This window comes from Paramacrobiotus metropolitanus, unplaced genomic scaffold (assembly GCF_019649055.1).
Source record: "Paramacrobiotus metropolitanus isolate TYO unplaced genomic scaffold, Prichtersi_v1.0 Parri_scaffold0000023, whole genome shotgun sequence".
NCBI lineage: Eukaryota > Metazoa > Tardigrada > Eutardigrada > Parachela > Macrobiotidae > Paramacrobiotus > Paramacrobiotus metropolitanus.
Window position 1 is genome coordinate 1,253,231 of NW_026570243.1, and position 19,172 is coordinate 1,272,402.

At 43.2% G+C, this 19,172-nt stretch overlaps 5 protein-coding genes and 1 long non-coding RNA gene across 7 annotated transcripts; 3 read left to right on the plus strand and 3 right to left on the minus strand.

The window, feature by feature from the left end:
• The first annotated feature begins 134 nt into the window (after positions 1–134).
• LOC129587115 (Bardet-Biedl syndrome 1 protein-like) lies at positions 135–3,553 on the plus strand. The gene is made up of 13 exons (XM_055480712.1): positions 135–645; positions 729–827; positions 891–1,015; positions 1,068–1,156; positions 1,214–1,418; positions 1,488–1,597; positions 1,659–1,770; positions 1,838–2,066; positions 2,150–2,299; positions 2,441–2,568; positions 2,655–2,789; positions 2,907–2,993; positions 3,167–3,553. The coding sequence occupies exons 1-13, from the start codon at positions 414–416 to the stop codon at positions 3,248–3,250; spliced, it is 1,785 nt and encodes a 594-aa protein (XP_055336687.1). The 5' UTR covers positions 135–413; the 3' UTR covers positions 3,251–3,553.
• On the plus strand, positions 3,272–6,048 carry LOC129587116 (prostatic acid phosphatase-like). Its single transcript, XM_055480714.1, has 7 exons — positions 3,272–4,061; positions 4,219–4,401; positions 4,551–4,805; positions 4,881–5,216; positions 5,438–5,536; positions 5,624–5,682; positions 5,743–6,048. Exons 1-7 carry the CDS (start codon positions 3,963–3,965, stop codon positions 5,900–5,902), a joined length of 1,191 nt encoding a protein of 396 aa, XP_055336689.1. The 5' UTR covers positions 3,272–3,962; the 3' UTR covers positions 5,903–6,048.
• LOC129587117 (5-hydroxytryptamine receptor-like) lies at positions 5,987–9,139 on the minus strand. Its single transcript, XM_055480715.1, has 2 exons — positions 7,297–9,139; positions 5,987–6,558 (listed from the first exon to the last, which is right to left on the minus strand). The coding sequence occupies exons 1-2, from the start codon at positions 8,021–8,023 to the stop codon at positions 6,155–6,157; spliced, it is 1,131 nt and encodes a 376-aa protein (XP_055336690.1). The 5' UTR covers positions 8,024–9,139; the 3' UTR covers positions 5,987–6,154.
• Positions 9,140–9,446: 307 nt separating this feature from the next.
• LOC129587131 (uncharacterized) lies at positions 9,447–12,816 on the minus strand. Its single transcript, XM_055480735.1, has 10 exons — positions 12,677–12,816; positions 12,268–12,484; positions 12,002–12,126; positions 11,276–11,472; positions 10,956–11,111; positions 10,570–10,881; positions 10,301–10,452; positions 10,063–10,195; positions 9,777–10,006; positions 9,447–9,718 (listed from the first exon to the last, which is right to left on the minus strand). Exons 1-10 carry the CDS (start codon positions 12,754–12,756, stop codon positions 9,671–9,673), a joined length of 1,650 nt encoding a protein of 549 aa, XP_055336710.1. The 5' UTR covers positions 12,757–12,816; the 3' UTR covers positions 9,447–9,670.
• A 1,293-nt stretch (positions 12,817–14,109) lies between these two features.
• On the plus strand, positions 14,110–16,792 carry LOC129587170 (uncharacterized). Of its 2 annotated transcripts, XM_055480785.1 has the most exons (4): positions 14,110–14,376; positions 14,507–14,690; positions 14,945–15,704; positions 16,684–16,792. In XM_055480785.1, exons 3-4 carry the CDS (start codon positions 14,986–14,988, stop codon positions 16,718–16,720), a joined length of 756 nt encoding a protein of 251 aa, XP_055336760.1. In that variant the 5' UTR covers positions 14,110–14,376; positions 14,507–14,690; positions 14,945–14,985; the 3' UTR covers positions 16,721–16,792. The 2 variants fall into 2 exon arrangements, with proteins under 2 accessions (XP_055336760.1, XP_055336759.1); XM_055480784.1 differs by lacking the exon at positions 14,507–14,690.
• On the minus strand, positions 16,684–17,414 carry LOC129587171 (uncharacterized). The gene is made up of 3 exons (XR_008690280.1): positions 17,358–17,414; positions 16,906–16,970; positions 16,684–16,755 (listed from the first exon to the last, which is right to left on the minus strand). It is a non-coding gene; the product is annotated as an uncharacterized LOC129587171 (long non-coding RNA).
• Between the last annotated feature and the right edge of the window lie 1,758 nt (positions 17,415–19,172).

A 19,172-nucleotide genomic window follows, 5' to 3' on the forward strand; every position in this document is an offset into this window, starting at 1 on the left:
TAGTACACATTAAACGCGGCGATCGTGTCCCTTATTGAGGTACACGCACGGTTATCGATCGAAGGTATTTGATCTGTACCTGGGTTAACCATAGCTAGGTACTTTAGATATCTGGTGCAGTCATATCCCAAGGAACAAACGTGACCAAGGAGCGAGATGAGTTTACATAGTTTACATTTGCACGGAGTTTAAAGTGCCGATATCTTCAATTTATTATTGTTGATGTTGCCCAGAAACTGCAGTCATCTTACGTTGGTTGTATCGTTTAAGTTGTCAAGCATGATGTCTGGCGCCCTGTTGTACCAAAATTAACCGAACCATTCCAGAATTGCCAGCCGTACAAACGCAGCTAAGGCCGGTGGTGAAGCGACACGGCAGCTTGCTATAAAGTGACACCGGGACAACATTTCATAATGGCTGCTTTCAAGATGCCTCAACCGGTTGCACCCTCTTCTGGGAACTCCAGTCCTACCCCGGCGCCTATCCCTGCTAAATGGATAACGCTGGTGGAAGACCAGGATGCGCGGATATTTACCTTCGGATCATGTATGGCGTTGGCGGATCTCCGAGGCGACGGAAAGTGCGCGCTGGTGGTGGGCGAACTCAGTCACACCAGCGGCGAAATTCGACTGCGCTCACTGGACGGTAATACAGTATTCAACTGTTTTTGATACTTTGTCCCTCACAAGGCTACGCAACATCGCAAGTTCGCAACCGATTGGATTTAGGTCAGATGTGGCGCGATGCATTCAAGCTGGCGGAATTCCCGTCTGCCGTGCTTCCTCTGCATCTGGAAACTCCAGACGCTGCCAAACGAATTGTGCCAGGTAAGAACTAGTCGGACGATGTTCAGTGAGCGAAATTTGATGACTTGTCAGCGGTTTTTGCAGCCATTGCTGTGTCGGTTGGAAATGCAGTTCTGATCTATAAAACGATGAAACCTCTTTGTCGTTATCAACTACCCCATCTCCAGCCACTAAAAGAAGAGCAAGACTTATGGACCGCTGCTAGAGAGGTTCATAATCTTTGTCTTTAATCTTCTCTTTGTAACTTTGACTATTTTGCAGAAGCGCTTAACGGTTCCAGATTTATTTAACAAGCTTAATGCACTGAAAGAAACCTACTCGGAAGCATTATTCACACAGCGCACAAAATCGTACGATCTCAAACCTTTTTTTAAATGCATTATTTTTATTTATTTTGCTGATGATAGGTTTTTACTGATCTCAAACGACGAGCGCGACTACTTCGTCCAGGAATATTCCGAAAAACCACTGTTTCGGTCTTCCGTGATCACCTGCATGGCTACCGTCAATAAGAAGCTGAAAGAAGAGGGCAGCGATCAATACCTCGTGCTGGGCACGGAAAGCCGGCATCTCTACATCGTCGATGCGCTGACTAATCTAGTTAAAGCTCAGGTAGTTCACTACTGCGTGCACTGATTTATGGTTTTCTGTTGTATTAATTTGTTGTCCTATCCCATACAGCACGAAGTCCCCGATGTGCCGGCTGCCGTGGCCACCCACGGAACATTCCATGAGCGATACCGATTGTTCATCTCGTGTCGTGACGGCAAGATTTACACCATTACAAAAGAGTACGCACAAAAACTTTTCGCAGAAATGCAGGTATCGGATGTAAACAGAATTATTTGTCAGTTTTTCGGAGATCACATGTGTCGCACCGAACGACCGTCCCATTACGATGCTCAACACCGGAAAACACCTGGTGGTTCCGTGTATGGATGGGGTCATTTACTTCTACAAAGGAGTAAGGTTAATCGCATACGGAACTGGGTAATTTTGTTGCTTAAGCTTTGTGTTTCGTGACTTGACAGAAAAACAACGAACTACATCACAAATGTGAACATCCCATCGCATGTGCGGAAGTGATTAAATACGAGCCGACCGGGTTTAAAGCCGTCGCGGTAGCGCTGATGAACAAGGAGGTGCTGTTCTTCAAAGAGGACCAGTTAGTGGATACGTTCACGTGTGATGATGTTGTTACGGCTATGAAGTATGGAAAGTTTGACCGGGAAGACGGAGCACTGGCACTGGTGTTACGAAGTAAGCGAATTTTTGTATTAATGCAGCAGTTGAAAGTCATAGTGATTGAAACTGTATCACTATATTTTTATCGTTTAATTTAGACGGAACTGTCATCATCAAGCTGATTAAGCGCCGAGCCAAATTTGAGCAGATAACAACCGAAAAGGTCATAAAACCCATTCAGCAGCTGATACCAAAACGATCTACATTGTTCCTAGACCAAACGCAGCGAGAGAGGGAGAACTGCAAAAGTATTAAACATCTTACGTAAATTAATGCTTTTACTTTTATATGCGTCAGCACGACGCAGTTTGTGCCAGAGCTATAAACTGTGAAAAGTTTGCACAAAAATATGCTTGTTATACAAAATTATAGGAGGCCTTTTTTTGTAGAAATGAACACCGCTGTGTTCGACAATATCACCCGCATGAAATATGAAATAAATAAGCGCTATGCAGAATCCTTGCAGCTTCAAAGCGGAAATGCGTCTGTACAGGAGGAAGTCCTCATAACTCCGCAGGTACACAACTATTCCAACGGCATCTTGACATGTTAAATATTGCGTCATAATAATATTTGTGCCAATAACTTTTTATTTTGCCGCAGTTATTGGGATCGGGACCATTTTTCAAACTGATTGTTAGAGTACAAAACATGTCAACGGAAACGGCCATGACAGACTACAGTGTTTTCTTACAAAGCGACAAGACAATGTACGCGCTACCACAAACATACATTGAGGTACAGTACAGTCTGTACGCGTTTCCCAGCATAGATAATTATGTTTCATGCGCCCGTCAGCTTGACGTCAACTGCTAAGAAATTAGCTGTACTTTACATGATGCTACTTTAATTAAGGTTCCATTTGTGGTTCCGCGTGGAAAGTTCGCGTTCGCTCGACTGTTCAAATTTATCGGAAACCAACCTTCTCAAGGAGAGATAACGGTAGACAACAGCTTTTGTCACAGCATGTGTACATTTCACATTCCTTACAATTTATACCGGTGTTTGTAAAAGCGAACATAAGTAATTTGGTCAAATTCATTTATTCGTTATGTCTGCGGAATAACTCACACAATAGATACATTAGCTTGATGACTCAGCAGTCAATATTGCAGATTCACCTGTTCAAAGGCAGCCGTCCTGTGCCGGTAATGTCCATAGTTGCCGTGATTCCGGAATCTGACGTTGGACTAGTGTAGGGCGCGCATGTGAAGTGGCGAGTGCCCGTGTCTTCCTGGAAGCACTTAGCGATGGTTTAATAAAGTGTCATATAGCAAGGAAAGCTTTTGTTGTTTGGCAACTATACGAAATAGAATCTAGGCGTACATTGTATGATATTTTTTCAATGCCGTATCGCAGTTGCTGCAATAACGGTTCAATATGGGTAAACATCGTGGTTGTTTACACTGCATGTGGAAACGGTACCGGCACCCGGCAAAAAAAGTGCTGTTATAATTATCTTAGACACTTTGTACGTACTGTATAATTTTTTTATCACCTGTCCTATGTAGTATTTCCGGCTTTCGCTTTAGATTGTGGTCGATCGGTTACCGTAATCACGATGCTCGGTACATGCATGGTTCGTGCACGGTACATGGACGATACATGCCCGTTGAATGTTAACTGTTCACTTGCGGCAATTTAATGATTTTGATAGCATTTAATCCACCTAAAATCGGTGTTACGCCAATTTACCACTTTCGACTATGCCTTGGATTTCCGCAATTGCTTATTCAGCTTTTTCAGCATTGGATTTACTGTACTTATTGTTATGCGCTGATTTAATTTAATTATTGCATTATTAGCAGTTACTACTTATGTGCGAATGCGTTTTTGTTACTGATAAGTGAGCCCGTGCCGCTTCAGTACAATACTTTTAGTGGTATCTACTGAGTAGATTTTCGCGCCGACATGCGGTTCCGAATCTGGACCACTCTGTGCATATTGTTTTCTTTGATCCTAACTGTGATAAGTGTGGATGTCGTTGATGATCTTCGACTAGTACACATTGTAAGTGGAAAAATGTTTTCGATTTACTTATTTCATAATAATAATGTACTGTATGTGTGAAGTATGGACCCATAGATTATTGCGGCAATGCTTCCGTAGCAGTCTTGAGCTTGGCATATCCAGTGAGGACAGACGCACGTACGCTCACTCTTGGTAGGTGTTCCGCCATGGTGACCGTGCACCGTTAAATGTTTACAAATCTGATCCTTATGGTGTGAAAATCTGGAAAGGAGGTCTGGGCAAACTAACAAACAAGGGTACCAAACAACTATACGAAATGGGCAAATTTTTTAAACCGCGCTACAGTCGATTTCTGGATGCTGAAAACGCTCGAAGTCAGGTAAGCTACAGCAAAAGCTCTAACTAGCTTTTACAGTTCGAAGCCATAGCTGAGTATTTCTACCTGCATATTATAAACTCACAGCGGGACTAATATTAATTTGCGGCATTATTTCACGCTTTCGTACCCGAGTGTTCGCTTGCGCGCAGATATACATACGGTCTTCGGACGCGGACCGTACACTACACAGCGCCGGAGCATTTGCTGCCGGTATGTTTCCCCCAACAGCTGACGAAAAATGGGACAATCAGCTTGGCCAAATCTGGCGTCCTGTATCGATCCACACGGTTCCTGAGAAGGAAGAAAATTTACTCAGCCAGAAAACCGACTGTCCGGCATATAAGCGCTTCAAAAAAGAACAGATGAGCCATCCTGAGACCAAACGGCTGTACGACCATTACCGTGTATGTTCTGATTTAAGTTTTAATATCTCGACATTCGTTTGTCGTTATTGCTTCACGTTGTGATCAATGCTGTAGCCGCTGTTTGATTGGATTACGCAAAACAGTGGAGAGGCCAGCAACATCAAGACAATGGCCGATGCCTATGACATCATGAATCGTGTGCGCGATGTGACCTTCTGTCAAGTGTCCAATGGCTACGCGATGCCGGCGTGGATGAATGACACCATGCTGCGCCAGATGACACGCATTCATGAGCTGGATTTCCATGTGAAAGCGGGTGCTAACGCCGACTACCCACGAGCCAGACTGGCCGGTGGACGAATGTTGCAAGTTATACTGGAACATCTGGCCATTACCATGGATAACGTTACGGAACCGGAGGATGATATTAAGCTCTACATCTATTCAGCGGTATGTCATGGTGTCCAAGTTTAGGTGTCTGTATATAGAACTATTAAGTATGCTTTGATAAAATAATGTATTTTTCGCGACCTGGTGGTATCCCACGAACTCGAGCAATGTTCAACGGGTTTTGAAAATTTTATTTTACTCATTGAGAACTTTTTCAAATGAATATATCAACGATTGTAGACTACACAAGCGTATCGATGTATTGTTGTTTGTTATTTCAGCACGACAATGCGGTTGCGGCGCTTTTATCAACATTAGGAGTTTACGATTATAATGTTACGGAAGGAGATTTTGTCGGTCTTGGACAACCAAAATATGGGGTAAGGCATGTACAGAAGCATACCTTGTTTACGGTGCTTTTGTTGATCGATGTTGGTGGCGAAGTACGCACAAAATTTGTTTTACAGGCTGCAGTGATTGTGGAACTCTTTAACAACCACACTGTTCGTGTTTCATACAAAAACGAGTAAGAGCGTCATTAACAGTACAATTTGCACACCCCAGTTAACAAACGTTTTTGTTGTAGTCCCGACAATATTCCGACCGCAGAGCCAACTGTGTTGATTAATCCACACTGCCCGGCCTACTGTCCTCTCGATAAATTTAAAATCTTAGCCAAACCGTATCTCGTCGATGACTGGGATCAAGAATGTGAAATCATTGTCGAAACTTCGTGGAGAAGATAACGGTTTCTTAAGTGTTTCTTTCGTACTGGCAAAGCTAAGGCGTATGAAATGTTTCTCAATAGTACGCTAAGAAAAAACTTGATTATATCGGCATTTAATACAATAATACTGCGGCTCTGTGAAAAATAAAACACAACCATCAGTGGCATCAGTTGGCTTTATAGAAACTGCAAAAGAAATTCTGTATCATTCAAGAAATTTTGTAGGCAACATGCAAGCAATGCACCATGTAAACACAAAGGCAAATCTTTATCATTTATGACCCATAATTTTTCTAAATGCCGTGCGCCATTCCCGCTTGGTGACCACGTACAGGACGGGATTCATGACGGAGGTCACATACTGTAGGGTTAAAACAAACGCGTACGCCAGTGGATCGGTGTAATCAGTAAAGTAGTTCACCGTCAGATACACCGCCAACGGTGTCCAGAAGGTCAGGACGCCCGCTGTTAGGGTGGAGAAAACATTGAAATGCGCCTTAACGGCGCAGCGTCGCGATTTGCGCGGATACTGCGGCGGTGAGCGGCGTGTTGGCTGTGTGGATGTGGAGGTGCTGACACCGGAGGTAACGTGCGCCCAGTAGCTGTAGTTTTCCGCATGGTTTCCCATAATTACCGATGGAAAATCAATAACCGACTCCTTGCCGAATGTTTGTTCTGTAAAGCATATAACGGTAATTGCTAACGCAGAGGAACTGTGTGCTAAAAAGACTGCGTGCTAGAACTGAAACGTAAGCAAAACAGTGAACAATGATATCTAGTTTACAGTTAACAGAAACACACTGTTTGCAAAACCAAAAGAATAGTTGTTAGCTAGATCTAGAACTGCCGGTTGGATACCGCAAATACTTTATGGTTTTCGAAAGACTTGATGCAATTACGAAATTCAAAAGACTGACCTTTTCCACGGTTTCTAGAAACACCATAATGTATCTCAGCTGTCTCAAAGCGAATGTAAAATTTAATTTTCCCATGTTGTAGCAAAAGTAATATCCTTTTGTCATACGAGTTATCACGATAAATTTATACAGATATTAGCAACTTATGCTGCTTTAGTTGTAGTACTACTGTATAAGTAATTTTTCCAAACAACCGATGTGAAGGTTGTTTATTAAACAAACTAAGACCCATTAGAGCTACTACTGGCAGCTGCTACTGCTTTTTAGAACCACTATCTTATTAATATTTTTGGTTTCTGAGAAAAAATTAATGCAGATTAGCGTGCATATACGGTATCATATGCAGTTCAGATACTCAGGATCGGATTTTACGGATTAATAATTAATGTACTCTCCTGTGTAAAGGTTGCAACAGACACACTTATCCATTAAGACTGTTATTACGAACCAATCAGGCCATGCGGAACAATGGAGAAATTGATGAGATTACCCTTACCCAGCGCTTCATGCGTGTGCGACGTCATGGCCAAGGTCGTCTGAAGATCGCGCTTCGGCCGGACCAATCGGCGTCGCTCCCAGACCACATAGCCCACCATGGGATAAACCACTCCGCAGAATGCCACAGTCAAGCAGAAGATGACGTGCACACACCACATCACTTGCGTGGCATTATTGGCATAGCACTGCTTCTCGGACACCGCCTGCACCAATGCCGGTATGGCCACACCATGGGCGGCCAGCACCGTCAGGATGCAGAAGCCCACGGCCACCGCATGGGTGTGATGGGCTTTGAAATGGGTGGGAAACATTAGCGCCCAGAAGCGGTTCATGGCCAGGATCATGTAGTTGGCCGAGACCAGTGCGGAAAATGTCCAGTTGGTGTATAAGAATAAATAACAGAGGTTTAAGGAGAACGGCCATATTCCCCCGGCGATCCCGACGATGATGCTCAAGGGGCTGCCTAAGGTGACTTTCAGTAGATCGGCGATAGACAAGCATAGGAGATAAATGTTAAAAGCGGTGTAGAGCTGGGATGATCGGGCGTACACGAAGATTAGGAGGACATTGGTCGCAAAAGCTAGGGTGACGATAATCAGCTGGAATGCGGCGGTTACCACGTATGGTAAATTGGTGTGCGATATCTTGAGTTTGCTAGTAAAGTTATCGGATAAAGTGGTATTGGTGGCAAAACTGTCCATTATCGTGTCAAATGCTAAAACCATGGATGTAGTCCATTTAAACAAAGAAGAACATTTGCAAACGACGCTGCGCAGAAGTGCATTTAGGGTAATTAATCAGGACATGATGATCTGGCGTATATCGGAAACACAAGACAGCCGGGGATATGAGCGACGGCTTCGGATAAATTGGATTATTACAAATTCCCGTTATGCGGCGTGGATATGTCACACGGAGGCGGGTACACAGGTATGCAGGAAAGAGAGCGCTCGAGAAGCCCGTTAATCTTCTTAGCAAATCCGTTATGAGCCCTGCGTCGCGATGGATCAATATGTTTCCATAAAGACCGGCACATTGTTCAGGTTCCCTAATGCAATATCCGTTAACGGCGGAGAAAAAGCTTTTTAATTATGGATAGCTGGAATTAGAGCTAGTCGGAAGATCATGTGCTGAGCTCATCGCGAGAAATCGGAGACGAGGCAGCGAATTAGAAAGGAGCCAGGCTTTTCATGCCTGTAATAAGCGATATGCCGGTACAATACCGGTATGCATCTTCAAGTCATATGGCGTAATGGGAGGATGAAGGGAAATTGTCTCGCGAAATCAAAAAGAGGAGTTAACAGAATATGCCGTATCACGGTGCCCTTTAAGAATACGCTACCGCGCATAAATATACAAGATCCAAACCGATAAATACCGTGTCGATAACCACAATTACTAGTCCGAATGTTTCCCGTTGAGCTGGATTAGGATAAAAAGTGCACAGTTTATAACGGCAATTAAGTGGTGAAACAGCGCGCCCCTATTTCTCCCGGCATTCACGACGAACGCAGCATAAAGGATGCACATGAGCCGGTATAATCTGGAATGAGGCGATAACAAAAGGGCACTGTATCAGCAGGGGCAGAAATTAGCGGAAATAAATACAAGGGCCACCAAGACGGTAGAACGGAAGCGACAGTGAACACGCGCCTGGGTGTATCAATGCACCGTTAGATATGGAGTTAAAGGAGACCTTGGGTGCATGGCAGCACTAATAGAATAATGAGCCTTCCTTTGGTGTAATTACACCCAGATCTGCATTATACATGCACACGTAATGCACAAGAAATACATTGTAATTGTCTAATGACGACCGCTGCCAGAAGAGGAATATTTCACGCGCGTATGAGGTTCTGAGCAGCTCCGCTGAACCGTGCACGAACAACATGACCAGAACAGAGAAAGTGTTTTCGTGGCGCACATGTTTGTTGGGAAGTTAATCTGCTTAAACTGTTTTCGCTTGACTGTAACTCAATAGGATTGTTTTTCTCCGCTGTATCCGACGTTTTCGTAATTGTTCTCACGAGATCGCCAGCGGAGTCGGATGTGCCATAATTCCCAGCGGACGTATGCCGTGCGGATGTGGCTGTGGCTACAAGAGGACATGACCTTCCACGTATTATTTCGGGGATATATATGCCCGTATAATCTGGTGATACCGTTTCTGATTACAATCAAAGGAAATACAGCGCCGTACAATAATTTTCCAATTGGTGACCTTTTGGATGTGATACATTTCCGCGCAAGGACATTGCGCTATGGTTAGCTTAAAATAGCTAAAAAGAAGTTCCAGTAAAGCTAACGGCTAGCTATAGAAGCACACGCAATCAAAATGCAGATTATAATTGTGTTCTGAGAAACTGGCGTTATTAACTGCATTTTAAATAATTCCTCAGCGGTGTTATGGGAGTCATCCACTGCAAATAAAACAGGGTTAGGCAGGCCTAGAATATCGCAGTTTTTGATGGCACTTACGGTGAAAGTCGTGAAATTCGCGTTGGGATAAGCCAGTGTCCCGACAAACGTCTCGGGTGATGTTGTGTTTACCGGTGTCCCGAAGACCATTAGCTGTTTGCCGCTAAGATCCAAGAAAGAGTACACTTGACGGAAGACACTGGTCAGTAGATAGTCAATGCGATTGTCGATTTCCATGGTGAAATTTCCGTTCTGTTTCGTCAGGTAGATATGCTTCAGAGCATCGGAATCTGAAAATCCGTAACCTTTAGTTGCTACAGAATCTAAAAGCTTCTGCATAACGTACAGTAAGTGTACAGATTGGAGCCGGCATAGGTTTGCGCGATGATCCCGGTACCGGCAACACCGCCAACCGATGTTGTCTTGCGAGATTTTGGCCAATCAATGGTTTTCCAGTCTAGGGCGGCATCATTGGTGGACTAAACCAAAATTTTCAGTTGCAGCTTTGGTTAGGGGTATACGAGCAAAGCACACATGTAAACGTAAAGTGGGAAGTATGTTGCAAAGTATTTGAATCTGCCTACCGATATAAGAATCACTTGGTTGTTATACGACATCCATTTGTTAATGGGACCCGGTGGCGCTCCGATAATCGCCTTGGCTATTGGCTCAGCGTTGCCAATTGGCCACATTGTGCCATCGGTTGCGTTAAGGTTAACCGCGAGGACACAGTTATCTATAATCAAATCGGATAAAATTAGGACCCTTCTAATAGTGTTGAAAATTAGTGTGCTGCTCATGCGCAACTGGCATGATGAGCGCTTGTTGTATGCTTTACGTATAATTTCTTTACCTTGAAAGAGGAAAACCGGGGACGCTGGATCTTTCTGCCACACCCGAACGGCTTGATTAATAGCGCGGTCGCAAAAACTGTTTGTAGTACACAAACTGGGTAGTCTGGCGATGGGTGCCGAAATGAAGTTTTCGATGCCTAAACAATTCTTTCCCGCTTCGATCCAGTAAATTCCATGATCACCCACATCTTCACCCCAGGAGTTGGAAATCAGCCAGTATGTTACGCCTTGCAATGTTCGGTCCCATCCGATGATTCGCACCGCATGTGCACCAAGTAGAGTAGCGTTTGCGGGCGGCAGACAATACGGACCTTAAAAAATAAACGCACAGATTAATTTTTGTCGCCAAATCATTACGAATGCATTAGCGAAAAGTTCTAACGACCTCTGGAAGCATTCCAAGTTTGAAAATCTTCGTAGACATAAATGGCCGCTGTGATTGGTCCATTGTGGAGAATGTCGTCCTGCATGTTACGCATGTGGTCAAGAATGCCGGATTGATTCAATATGCCGCGGGCGTAATTAGTCCAATAAGAGTCGACTGCGAATTGTGACAATTCAACACACGTATGTTCACAGTGCCATTTTAAATCGAAAAGCAAGCAATCAGAAACTATCGGCTTAACTTCGGTTCACATTATTGCAAATAATGTCCCGTTATACAAACATGAAATCTACATTTGCATGAGTTTTTGTCGCACATACTTGTGAACTGGTCTTGGTCAATCGTCTTCCCGAAATTCAGATTCGTGCAGCGCGTTTCGCACTGCTGCGGCACCGATTCATTGGGTGATACGGAATACGGTATACATCCGCTGCTGCTGTTGTACATCCCGCCGGAACACACCCCGCGCGATGCAACAAACGCGTACGCGTTGGCTGGATCTCCTCCCGCTTCACATCTAAGTTATACGAGTACATCATAATCAAGTTTAAAAAAAGCTTTATATATGGACTTCAGAAAGAAAAACCGTGTGATATCATTTTTGTTCTGATTTTGATTTATTTTATTTATTTTGATTTTATTTTGATTTTATTTTGATTTATTTTATTTTCGTTTTGATTTATTTTATTTTGATCAGTTTTCTAATTGGTCCATACTTTCTTATATGCTTCGACATCACCGTTATTTCGTACAGCTGCACTGTTCGAATCAATCACACGTCTACCACCCTCCAAACACACTTGCCCGTGCTGTTGGGCCGCAAGATTAAACGCGAACACTTTTTTTAAATTTAAAAAAAATAAATATGAAATTCTGCAAAGTAGACAATATAACAGCACTTTTTTTAACATTTGACGAAATAAAAAACTAATATGTATGAAAGAGCAGCAGGTTCTGTTCATAATGCGGACTGCAGTGCTTTATATAAATGCAGCACTTTGTGTACAATAAGTCCAGTATTTTGTATACGCCTTTAATTTACATACCTCTGTTGTGGTGTTCGCGAGGTATCCGTACATCCCGCCACCTGACTGGCTGAAATGATCGTTTGGTCAGTTTGGCCGGACGCGATGCACAATCTGTCGGAAATCACGCTGGCGGCTGAGACGGCCTAAAAAAGGAGCCCATGTATAGAAAATGAAGAAACAGAAAGAGCGACGAGTTTGCGCTGGGAACACTGAGCAGAATCAGATGTTGATGATACTAAAGTGATGGGCACTGGACAGTGCCAAATCAATTACACAATGCTTACCCAACAGTTTCCACAGTGACCTTGATCGCGGATAAGCGATAGACTGGTGCAGTTAGGCCAAGCACGCCGCGAGTCAAATGTCGCTGGCACGATCGCGGCGCCCCGTTGTCCGTGACGAGATTTATGGGCTTCCAGTTTCTCATACTGTTGGTGCTTGTGCTTCTCGGGATCTTGCTGGAAGCCGCTCGGAGGGAATTTCTTCCTTCTGGCTGATACTCTGCAAATGCAACCATTTCTGTACGTATAAAATTGCAACTGAAGTAAAAAAATTACTAGTACGCAAAAAGAAAAGTGTTCAACGAAGTTTCATAATATCTTATAGCTAATTTTTTCTTGTAAAAACAATTCTTATCGTATTAACTTTAGCAAAATATGATTATTACAGTTTGTATTGTTCAATTATGCGTACGTAGAAAGCGTAGCGACGGATAGCAGCAAGATAAAATAGAAGTCTCCGATCCGAGCCATTGTCTCTACAGCTACGAGCATTCACTGAAAGATACACGTCGCGACAATGGCAGTTTGAGAAAGGAAAATAACTTCTTGTGGCATGCGGTATTTAATTTGTTGAGCTATGCATAATGGGAAACATTCAGTTAACGGTGTAGTTCAAGAGGTTTGACCTGTGTAATTCCTGTTCGGCTGCTGCTTAAGCACTACAAACAGGAATCCAGTTAGCTGACGTCGTCTGGATTTTCCGCTTCCCCACATTTATGCAGCATCTGCTAGTGAGAATCGATTAATATGCACAACTTTCCATTGTAGATATTAACGTAATACTGTATAACAAGAATTAACTTCGTACACCGGCGCGCATATTCCACCAAATCCTTCTCATCAAAACCTGACTCTGTGCAATTGCAATAATTGAAAGTGATTTGGCGTTTATATGTTTTTTTAGCAAGCGCAGCCATTCTTAAATTTATTGGAATAAAGATACGGCATATTGTACTATAGGTACTGTACTGTGTTTAAATAATGCGGTGCCATTTCACACTGCTATATTAAATTTTTAGCAACCGACAACTATAGAATACATACAACAATGATATCGTACTATGCATACAGTATTATCAAAACTTATGCTTTTAATACTTATCTTGTTTTTAATAAAGTGCATTTGCAAACTACAATACTTTATAGGCATTAACTACGTATCGATGTCTTTTTGACCGCGTTATCGAAAATGCACCGCTCCCACAAGTTGTACCACAGAGTATGTGTACGAGAAAATAGCACACAGGCAGCTTGCTTTTTTGTGCATGCTCCTGCTTTCAGACGTACACAAACTCTGTGGTACAACTTATGGTAGCTCTCACAACACTTCAGTTTTTTAACAACCGGTCACGTTTACTGTTCATGTTGAACGTCCGGTCATTTTCCTGTCTGTTCCCTATCTCCAGTCCCTTATGCAGATACGCACCGGATACAGTCGCAAAACAGGTTTAGGTGTAGAATCAAATTATTTTTACTTCCCTTTTACACATTAGATCAACTAGGATCAACAGCTCATCATGCAACACACCCCGTGCATGGGAGCTGATGAACGGTTGTTCACTAGGTAGGTATAGTAGGACTGACCGATTGTTGAGAAATGCCGAAGACTCAAGTACTGGTTGTGAGCAGCAGTGAAAAAATCGCTTTGTTGCAAGCGTTTACATGTGTACAGTACATGCTCATTGCTGTCGAATTGCTCTTCAGTTTCCATGCGAGTAACAATTCCAGTTGCGCGGCGACACTGTACTTTTGCAGATAAAATTATTGTACAGTATATGGACATGTCTTTATTGCAGAACGCCGACATTGCGGAGGGACTGTTACCGTCGTAGTTTATATCAGCGCTGTACAGATAAGCAAACAGACTGCAGCAATGACGAGACTTAAACAATAAGTATTATTTAACATCAGAGTAAATCTGACCATTTAATACTAGTAATTATTTTTATTACAATTACAAGCTTCCATACTGAGCTGTGCGAAATTTAACCGATATTACTGCAGTTAAGCATATTATGACCTTTGCGGCTCCGGAATTCTGGAATTACTGCCTCGTAACGTACTGGTGCATAATGACCCCGCCGTTCGGCTCTGCTTGTAGTGTTTCTCGCGGTAAGCAGCACTATCAGTAATATAACAAATGCGAGATTCCCATAACCGATAGCTAACGTTCCGTCCGATGATGGCCAATGATTCCGTTCAAAACCGGTGCTTTAGCTGGCATATCTTTGTCCCATGTTAGATTATCACCCTTACCGGAAATGGACTGTCTGCAGCGAATCGGGCAAAAATAACTGAACTAATGCGAAGCAGCGGGCGCAGTTCACTGTACGACTGACAATGACGCCAATGACTCGGTTCCTAAATTATTTTCCGGCTTGTGCCATCACAACATGGGGCGAAGTCAACCATCGTCCAACATTATGGCACGTTCTTGCACAGACAATCGACTAGGTTTTATATAACTGGAACCAAACTCTTGATGTTGTTATCGCGCTAATGCTAATAAGGATCAGCCAAGGTTTAAATGTAGCTTAACTCGAAAACCCTGCGCCCCCTAGGTACTTCTACGCTTTGTATGCAGGTTATTAAAATATCAAACAGAATCACTGGTTCTGTGACGGAATATGTGAGCAAGCCACCTTTTAATCGTAAACTGTATTAATGTTTCTAATTGCAGTTGGAAGGATTGAGCGACTAGTTTTGGCCGCTGAACACCAAATGCAGGACGACATTATCCTTTTGCCCATGCCCAATCTACCGCCACTAGATCCAAGTATTGTCCGCACAACGGTCGGCCGAACGGCTGTGTTCTCTTGTAATGCTCCTGCTCCAGAAGCGGACACTGATGCGCCACAGATTACCTGGCGGCATCAGAACGTCACAATTTATAATGACCACACGGTACCGGCCTTCACGACCTTTAACTATACCCGGCATATGGAAAACGGCAGTCATTATTTATCCATTCATAACATTACGCCGCTGGCCGTTGGAGCGGTACGGTGTGTCTATTATTCCGAAGGCGACATATATCTCGTCAAGCAATACAAACTGCAGACACGACCCACGGCGGAAGACATATTTGTCGGACGATTGCGGAATGTTACCACACCGTTTTCAGAGGCATCCTTGACATGCAGTGCTTACGTTAATTGTAACTGCCGGCATGGCGAATCTTACTTTATCTGGAAATTTGACGGAAGATTTGCCATGATGTCAACTCATCTTAAGGATTACTTGGAGCAGTTATTTGATTCCAAGTCTCTTCCGTATGGGATCAGTAACTTTAAAGAAAAGGGACGTTGTTGGACATTCGCTGAAAAAGCCAGAGGAGCGCCGTGCGACTCGACATTTACCGTCCTCGTGCAACGTGACACCAAGCGCTTGCCGACGCTTGTTGAATGCTGGGCACAACCTGACCGAAATATTAATGAGTGGTACGTCCAAAAGACGTATGTCCACTTCATTTAATTAACCAATAGCTCCTGCTATACAGCGTAAAGAACCGATCACTGCACCTTCCCCCTGTGGCGTGATATATTATGGGCTGCTGAGTGATCGCTACCAGGGGATGGATGGTGCGGTGATCGGCTACTTGCGCTTTATACATACTAGAAGCGTTGGTTGTTGACGCATAAATCTTTCATAACGTTCACTGAGATATAATCATAATTTAATAAATTTGGTATGAACACTCTTCCAGGATAAAACCATGCAAATACGAATATTTCCGCAAGTGCTGTCAAAGTATTACAATCAAAGTTTTTAAAACACAGGAAACGTTGGTAAACGCTTCTCACACCAAACCAGCGATAAACTAAATTACGAGTATACTCGGTCTGTGACATGTCAGGCGCTCCATTTCCATTTCCATTAATTCACTGTCATTACACTTATGTAACATATTGCACACTTTAGTAAAGTTTTAATTGTCTAACCAGACATTTACTTCCCGAACTGCCAGATTCTTATGTAAAGAACAAGAATATGCAAAAACAGCCAATGTACTTTCGTAAAATTTCACAAACTCCGTTTAAAACAGTGCTCAACATTTTTTCGTGACTCACCTTACAAGAGCATGTCCGCTACCGCCACTTTCCGTATGGTAGGCTGCATGCATGATCCTTCGCCTATTTATTGCTTCCAGCGTGCGCTCCAGCGCAGGACGATTCATTAAGGGCATCGGTGTGGATTGTCACTTGAACAGCGTACGCTTCTCTAACCTTTATAGCAGCATCAATAGCAGCATAGTGCTGCTCCGCAATCTTCGTGTGGTTAGTTTTAGTCTAAACATAACATTAATCGAAAGTGCGGGCGATTTGTAAGTTTTCTTTATTTTATTACGGTAGTACTAGTCATATTAAAGATATTTTTCTACCATTAAAAGTTCAAACTTATAACACAGTCACCCGATAGCGCCAGCGTCGATTTGTTCCACAAGTTCCGGGGCTAATCTTCTCGAACCAATACCACTTGAATTTTCTATGCCTGTAAACCAGAAATTCGTTGGAAAGTTATCCGTGGCCTCAGTCCTATCCAACACAACGTCAAAACGTTTTACACAACCCCGCGTTTGGCAGTCCGTCAACGTTGGTTGCTACTTGCTGGTAAGTGCTACTTTTACTATGGTATGCGTACCGAACGTTTTCTGGTCCAAGAGAACATGTGGTGTCGGAAGTACTGGGTACTCTAGACGCCGGGTTCTACACATCGTAAAGAAAGCCGTAGTGCATGTCAATAAAGTATGTATAGTCAGTCTCCTCCATTCGCACTACGAGAAAGCTCAAAATTCCATGCCGGTTTGCGAAAAAAAAGTTAAACACAAGTATAGACGTCTCAGCAGCAATGTGCAGAATGAGCACATCATGAGGCATATTTCTGCACTACTCTGTTCGTATATCATCAAACAGCAGATATACAGCAAAAATATCCGATATAGTGAAGCGAGTGAGAAACCTCCATAAATAATAATAAAAATCATGTTTATATGACTTTTGATTGATGAACGTACGGTTCCGCCTTTAATCATTGCGGTAATTACTAATCCCTCACTTCTTGAACCAACTGAGGATCGTACAAATAAAATGTACCTGGATATCAGTATCACCGGCGGTCGTTATTAATCCCTTTGTGGCGATGACCTTTCGTCCCGCGCGCGCCCACTATCAAGTTAGTATCAACGCCACAATCAGAACATTAGGGCTCACTGTATCCAGTGCGATGGAGAGAGAGTGCCCGATTTGCTGGCGATGCCCGCGGCCGCGGGTTAACTGCATCCCTTAATTACGAAGAACCTGAAAAGTTGCGATTAATTTAATTTCAAGTAAGTCATTACCGTTTCATAGAGTACCTAGCCACTACCGGATTTATACTCTCCTCCGTACACTAAGTGATCCTATTCGACTTCGATAAAGGGACCGGCGTCACTCAGTCGGACATGATCGCCAGTTGTTAGTCCAAAGGTATACGTATCTTGACGTATGTCTACTCGAGTAAGTAGGCATTCGAGAAGGGTCAGTACGAATTTCAAAATCGAAATCTTGTTTGCTATATCGAAAGCCTTGATTCAAGAGCTGTTACGAGTAAATGCAGCAACAAATGCAGATCATAAACTGCAGTCCTTCTTCCGCATTACAGTGAAATTAAAGAATGTAAATTTCATGTATTAACGTACCCGTTCAAAAATACCGGGGGGGGGGACAGATTTTGCAAAGAGAACTGTCTGGAAACGTTGAAAAACATCAAGATAAAAAACTAATTCACGTTTTAACAAATACCAGATGAGTAACTGCGGAATGGGTTGTCCACATGGATACTGGCGAAACATAAAAGTGACCATGGTGAGCATTACATTAGCTCAGTACGACGAATTGTTGGTAAGGAATTACATAGTAAATCAAAATTACAATATGTTGCAATGTGATATAAGTCAATATGTTACAATTACAAATCTGTCTAAATTACAAAGCATGACTAAACCCCAATAAGTATATATTACGATACCAGTTAATATTTTCTGTTTAATTTTACGTCTTAGATCTTCTCTACGGGTGCATATGACGTAACCATTACTGGCCAAGTTGACCGAAATCGTTATTCACCATTTCACCATAGGCATGAGGAAGGACAGAGACAGGAGGAGGAGACAGCGGACGGTAGGAGGGGAGGCCTGTTGAGGGCTTGTGGTGGACGACGAAAGCGTCTGTTGTGATCGTCGATCGTTGGCGTGACCCCGGATCGGAATATTTCGTTGCGCCACGTTTCGTCAAGTTCGTGTCCCATATTAGCTGTGGCTGCGGCGGCGGCTGTGCGCTGGCGACCAGCGCCTCTTTCTCCCTTGGCCCGTGGGCCTCTATGCATAGAGGCCCACGGGTCAAGGGAGACATGTCTCCATTCCTGCTTTTAATTTCCATGATTTTTGCATTGTCCAGTGATTTTTGCTGCACCAGGTGTTGACACCAAAAGCAAAAAGCGTGAAGGAAAAACCACCGATCGCGAGGAAGCAGCCGATGGCCCAGTCGCTGGTCGATAATCCAAATAATCCGGTGTCCTTTTGTAACTGCTCCTTATCTTTGGCTGCGTCGCTTTGACCAGTTAACACCGATTCCAGGAGTTTTGTGTTTTCGGAATGCATTAATTAATGCTGGAGCTGGAAATGGAAAACCACCGATTTAATAGAGAACAATTCGAGTTAACTACTAAATCGGTGGTTTTCCCTTTCCAGATCCAGCATGCTGAAAATGGCTTCATAAACAGGGTCACATTTACCGAACTTTCAGTTACAGGCTGGATCGGACTCATTGTAATAACTTTTTCGCGCATAAGCATAAACTCATAAACCTAACCATATAACATACAAGTATCGGTCGCGCTAGCGCGCGACCAGTTGTGTTTAAGGTATGGAA

What these genes read in the sequence shown, in the direction of transcription:
- LOC129587116 (XM_055480714.1), top strand. Translation starts at nt 3,963, where the DNA reads ATGCGGTTCCGAATCTGGACCACTCTGTGCATATTGTTTTCTTTGATC. An exon ending in ATCTTCGACTAGTACACATT is followed by an intron (nt 4,062 to 4,218) that starts GTAAGTGGAAAA and finishes CACTCTTGGTAG; the next exon opens with GTGTTCCGCCATGGTGACCG. An exon ending in CTGAAAACGCTCGAAGTCAG is followed by an intron (nt 4,402 to 4,550) that starts GTAAGCTACAGC and finishes GCTTGCGCGCAG; the next exon opens with ATATACATACGGTCTTCGGA.
- LOC129587117 (XM_055480715.1), bottom strand. Translation starts at nt 8,023, where the DNA reads ATGGTTTTAGCATTTGACACGATAATGGACAGTTTTGCCACCAATACC. An exon ending in GCACACGCATGAAGCGCTGG is followed by an intron (nt 6,559 to 7,296) that starts GTAAGGGTAATC and finishes TATGCTTTACAG; the next exon opens with AACAAACATTCGGCAAGGAG.
- LOC129587170 (XM_055480784.1), top strand. Translation starts at nt 14,280, where the DNA reads ATGACCTTTGCGGCTCCGGAATTCTGGAATTACTGCCTCGTAACGTAC. An exon ending in TGCTTGTAGTGTTTCTCGCG is followed by an intron (nt 14,377 to 14,944) that starts GTAAGCAGCACT and finishes TTCTAATTGCAG; the next exon opens with TTGGAAGGATTGAGCGACTA. An exon ending in GACCGAAATATTAATGAGTG is followed by an intron (nt 15,705 to 16,683) that starts GTACGTCCAAAA and finishes GTCACCCGATAG; the next exon opens with CGCCAGCGTCGATTTGTTCC.
- LOC129587131 (XM_055480735.1), bottom strand. Translation starts at nt 12,756, where the DNA reads ATGCTCGTAGCTGTAGAGACAATGGCTCGGATCGGAGACTTCTATTTT. An exon ending in TGACCAAGACCAGTTCACAA is followed by an intron (nt 11,112 to 11,275) that starts GTATGTGCGACA and finishes CACAATTCGCAG; the next exon opens with TCGACTCTTATTGGACTAAT. An exon ending in CGAATTTCACGACTTTCACC is followed by an intron (nt 9,719 to 9,776) that starts GTAAGTGCCATC and finishes TTTTATTTGCAG; the next exon opens with TGGATGACTCCCATAACACC.
- LOC129587115 (XM_055480712.1), top strand. Translation starts at nt 414, where the DNA reads ATGGCTGCTTTCAAGATGCCTCAACCGGTTGCACCCTCTTCTGGGAAC. An exon ending in TTCACACAGCGCACAAAATC is followed by an intron (nt 1,157 to 1,213) that starts GTACGATCTCAA and finishes TGCTGATGATAG; the next exon opens with GTTTTTACTGATCTCAAACG. An exon ending in TACCACAAACATACATTGAG is followed by an intron (nt 2,790 to 2,906) that starts GTACAGTACAGT and finishes ACTTTAATTAAG; the next exon opens with GTTCCATTTGTGGTTCCGCG.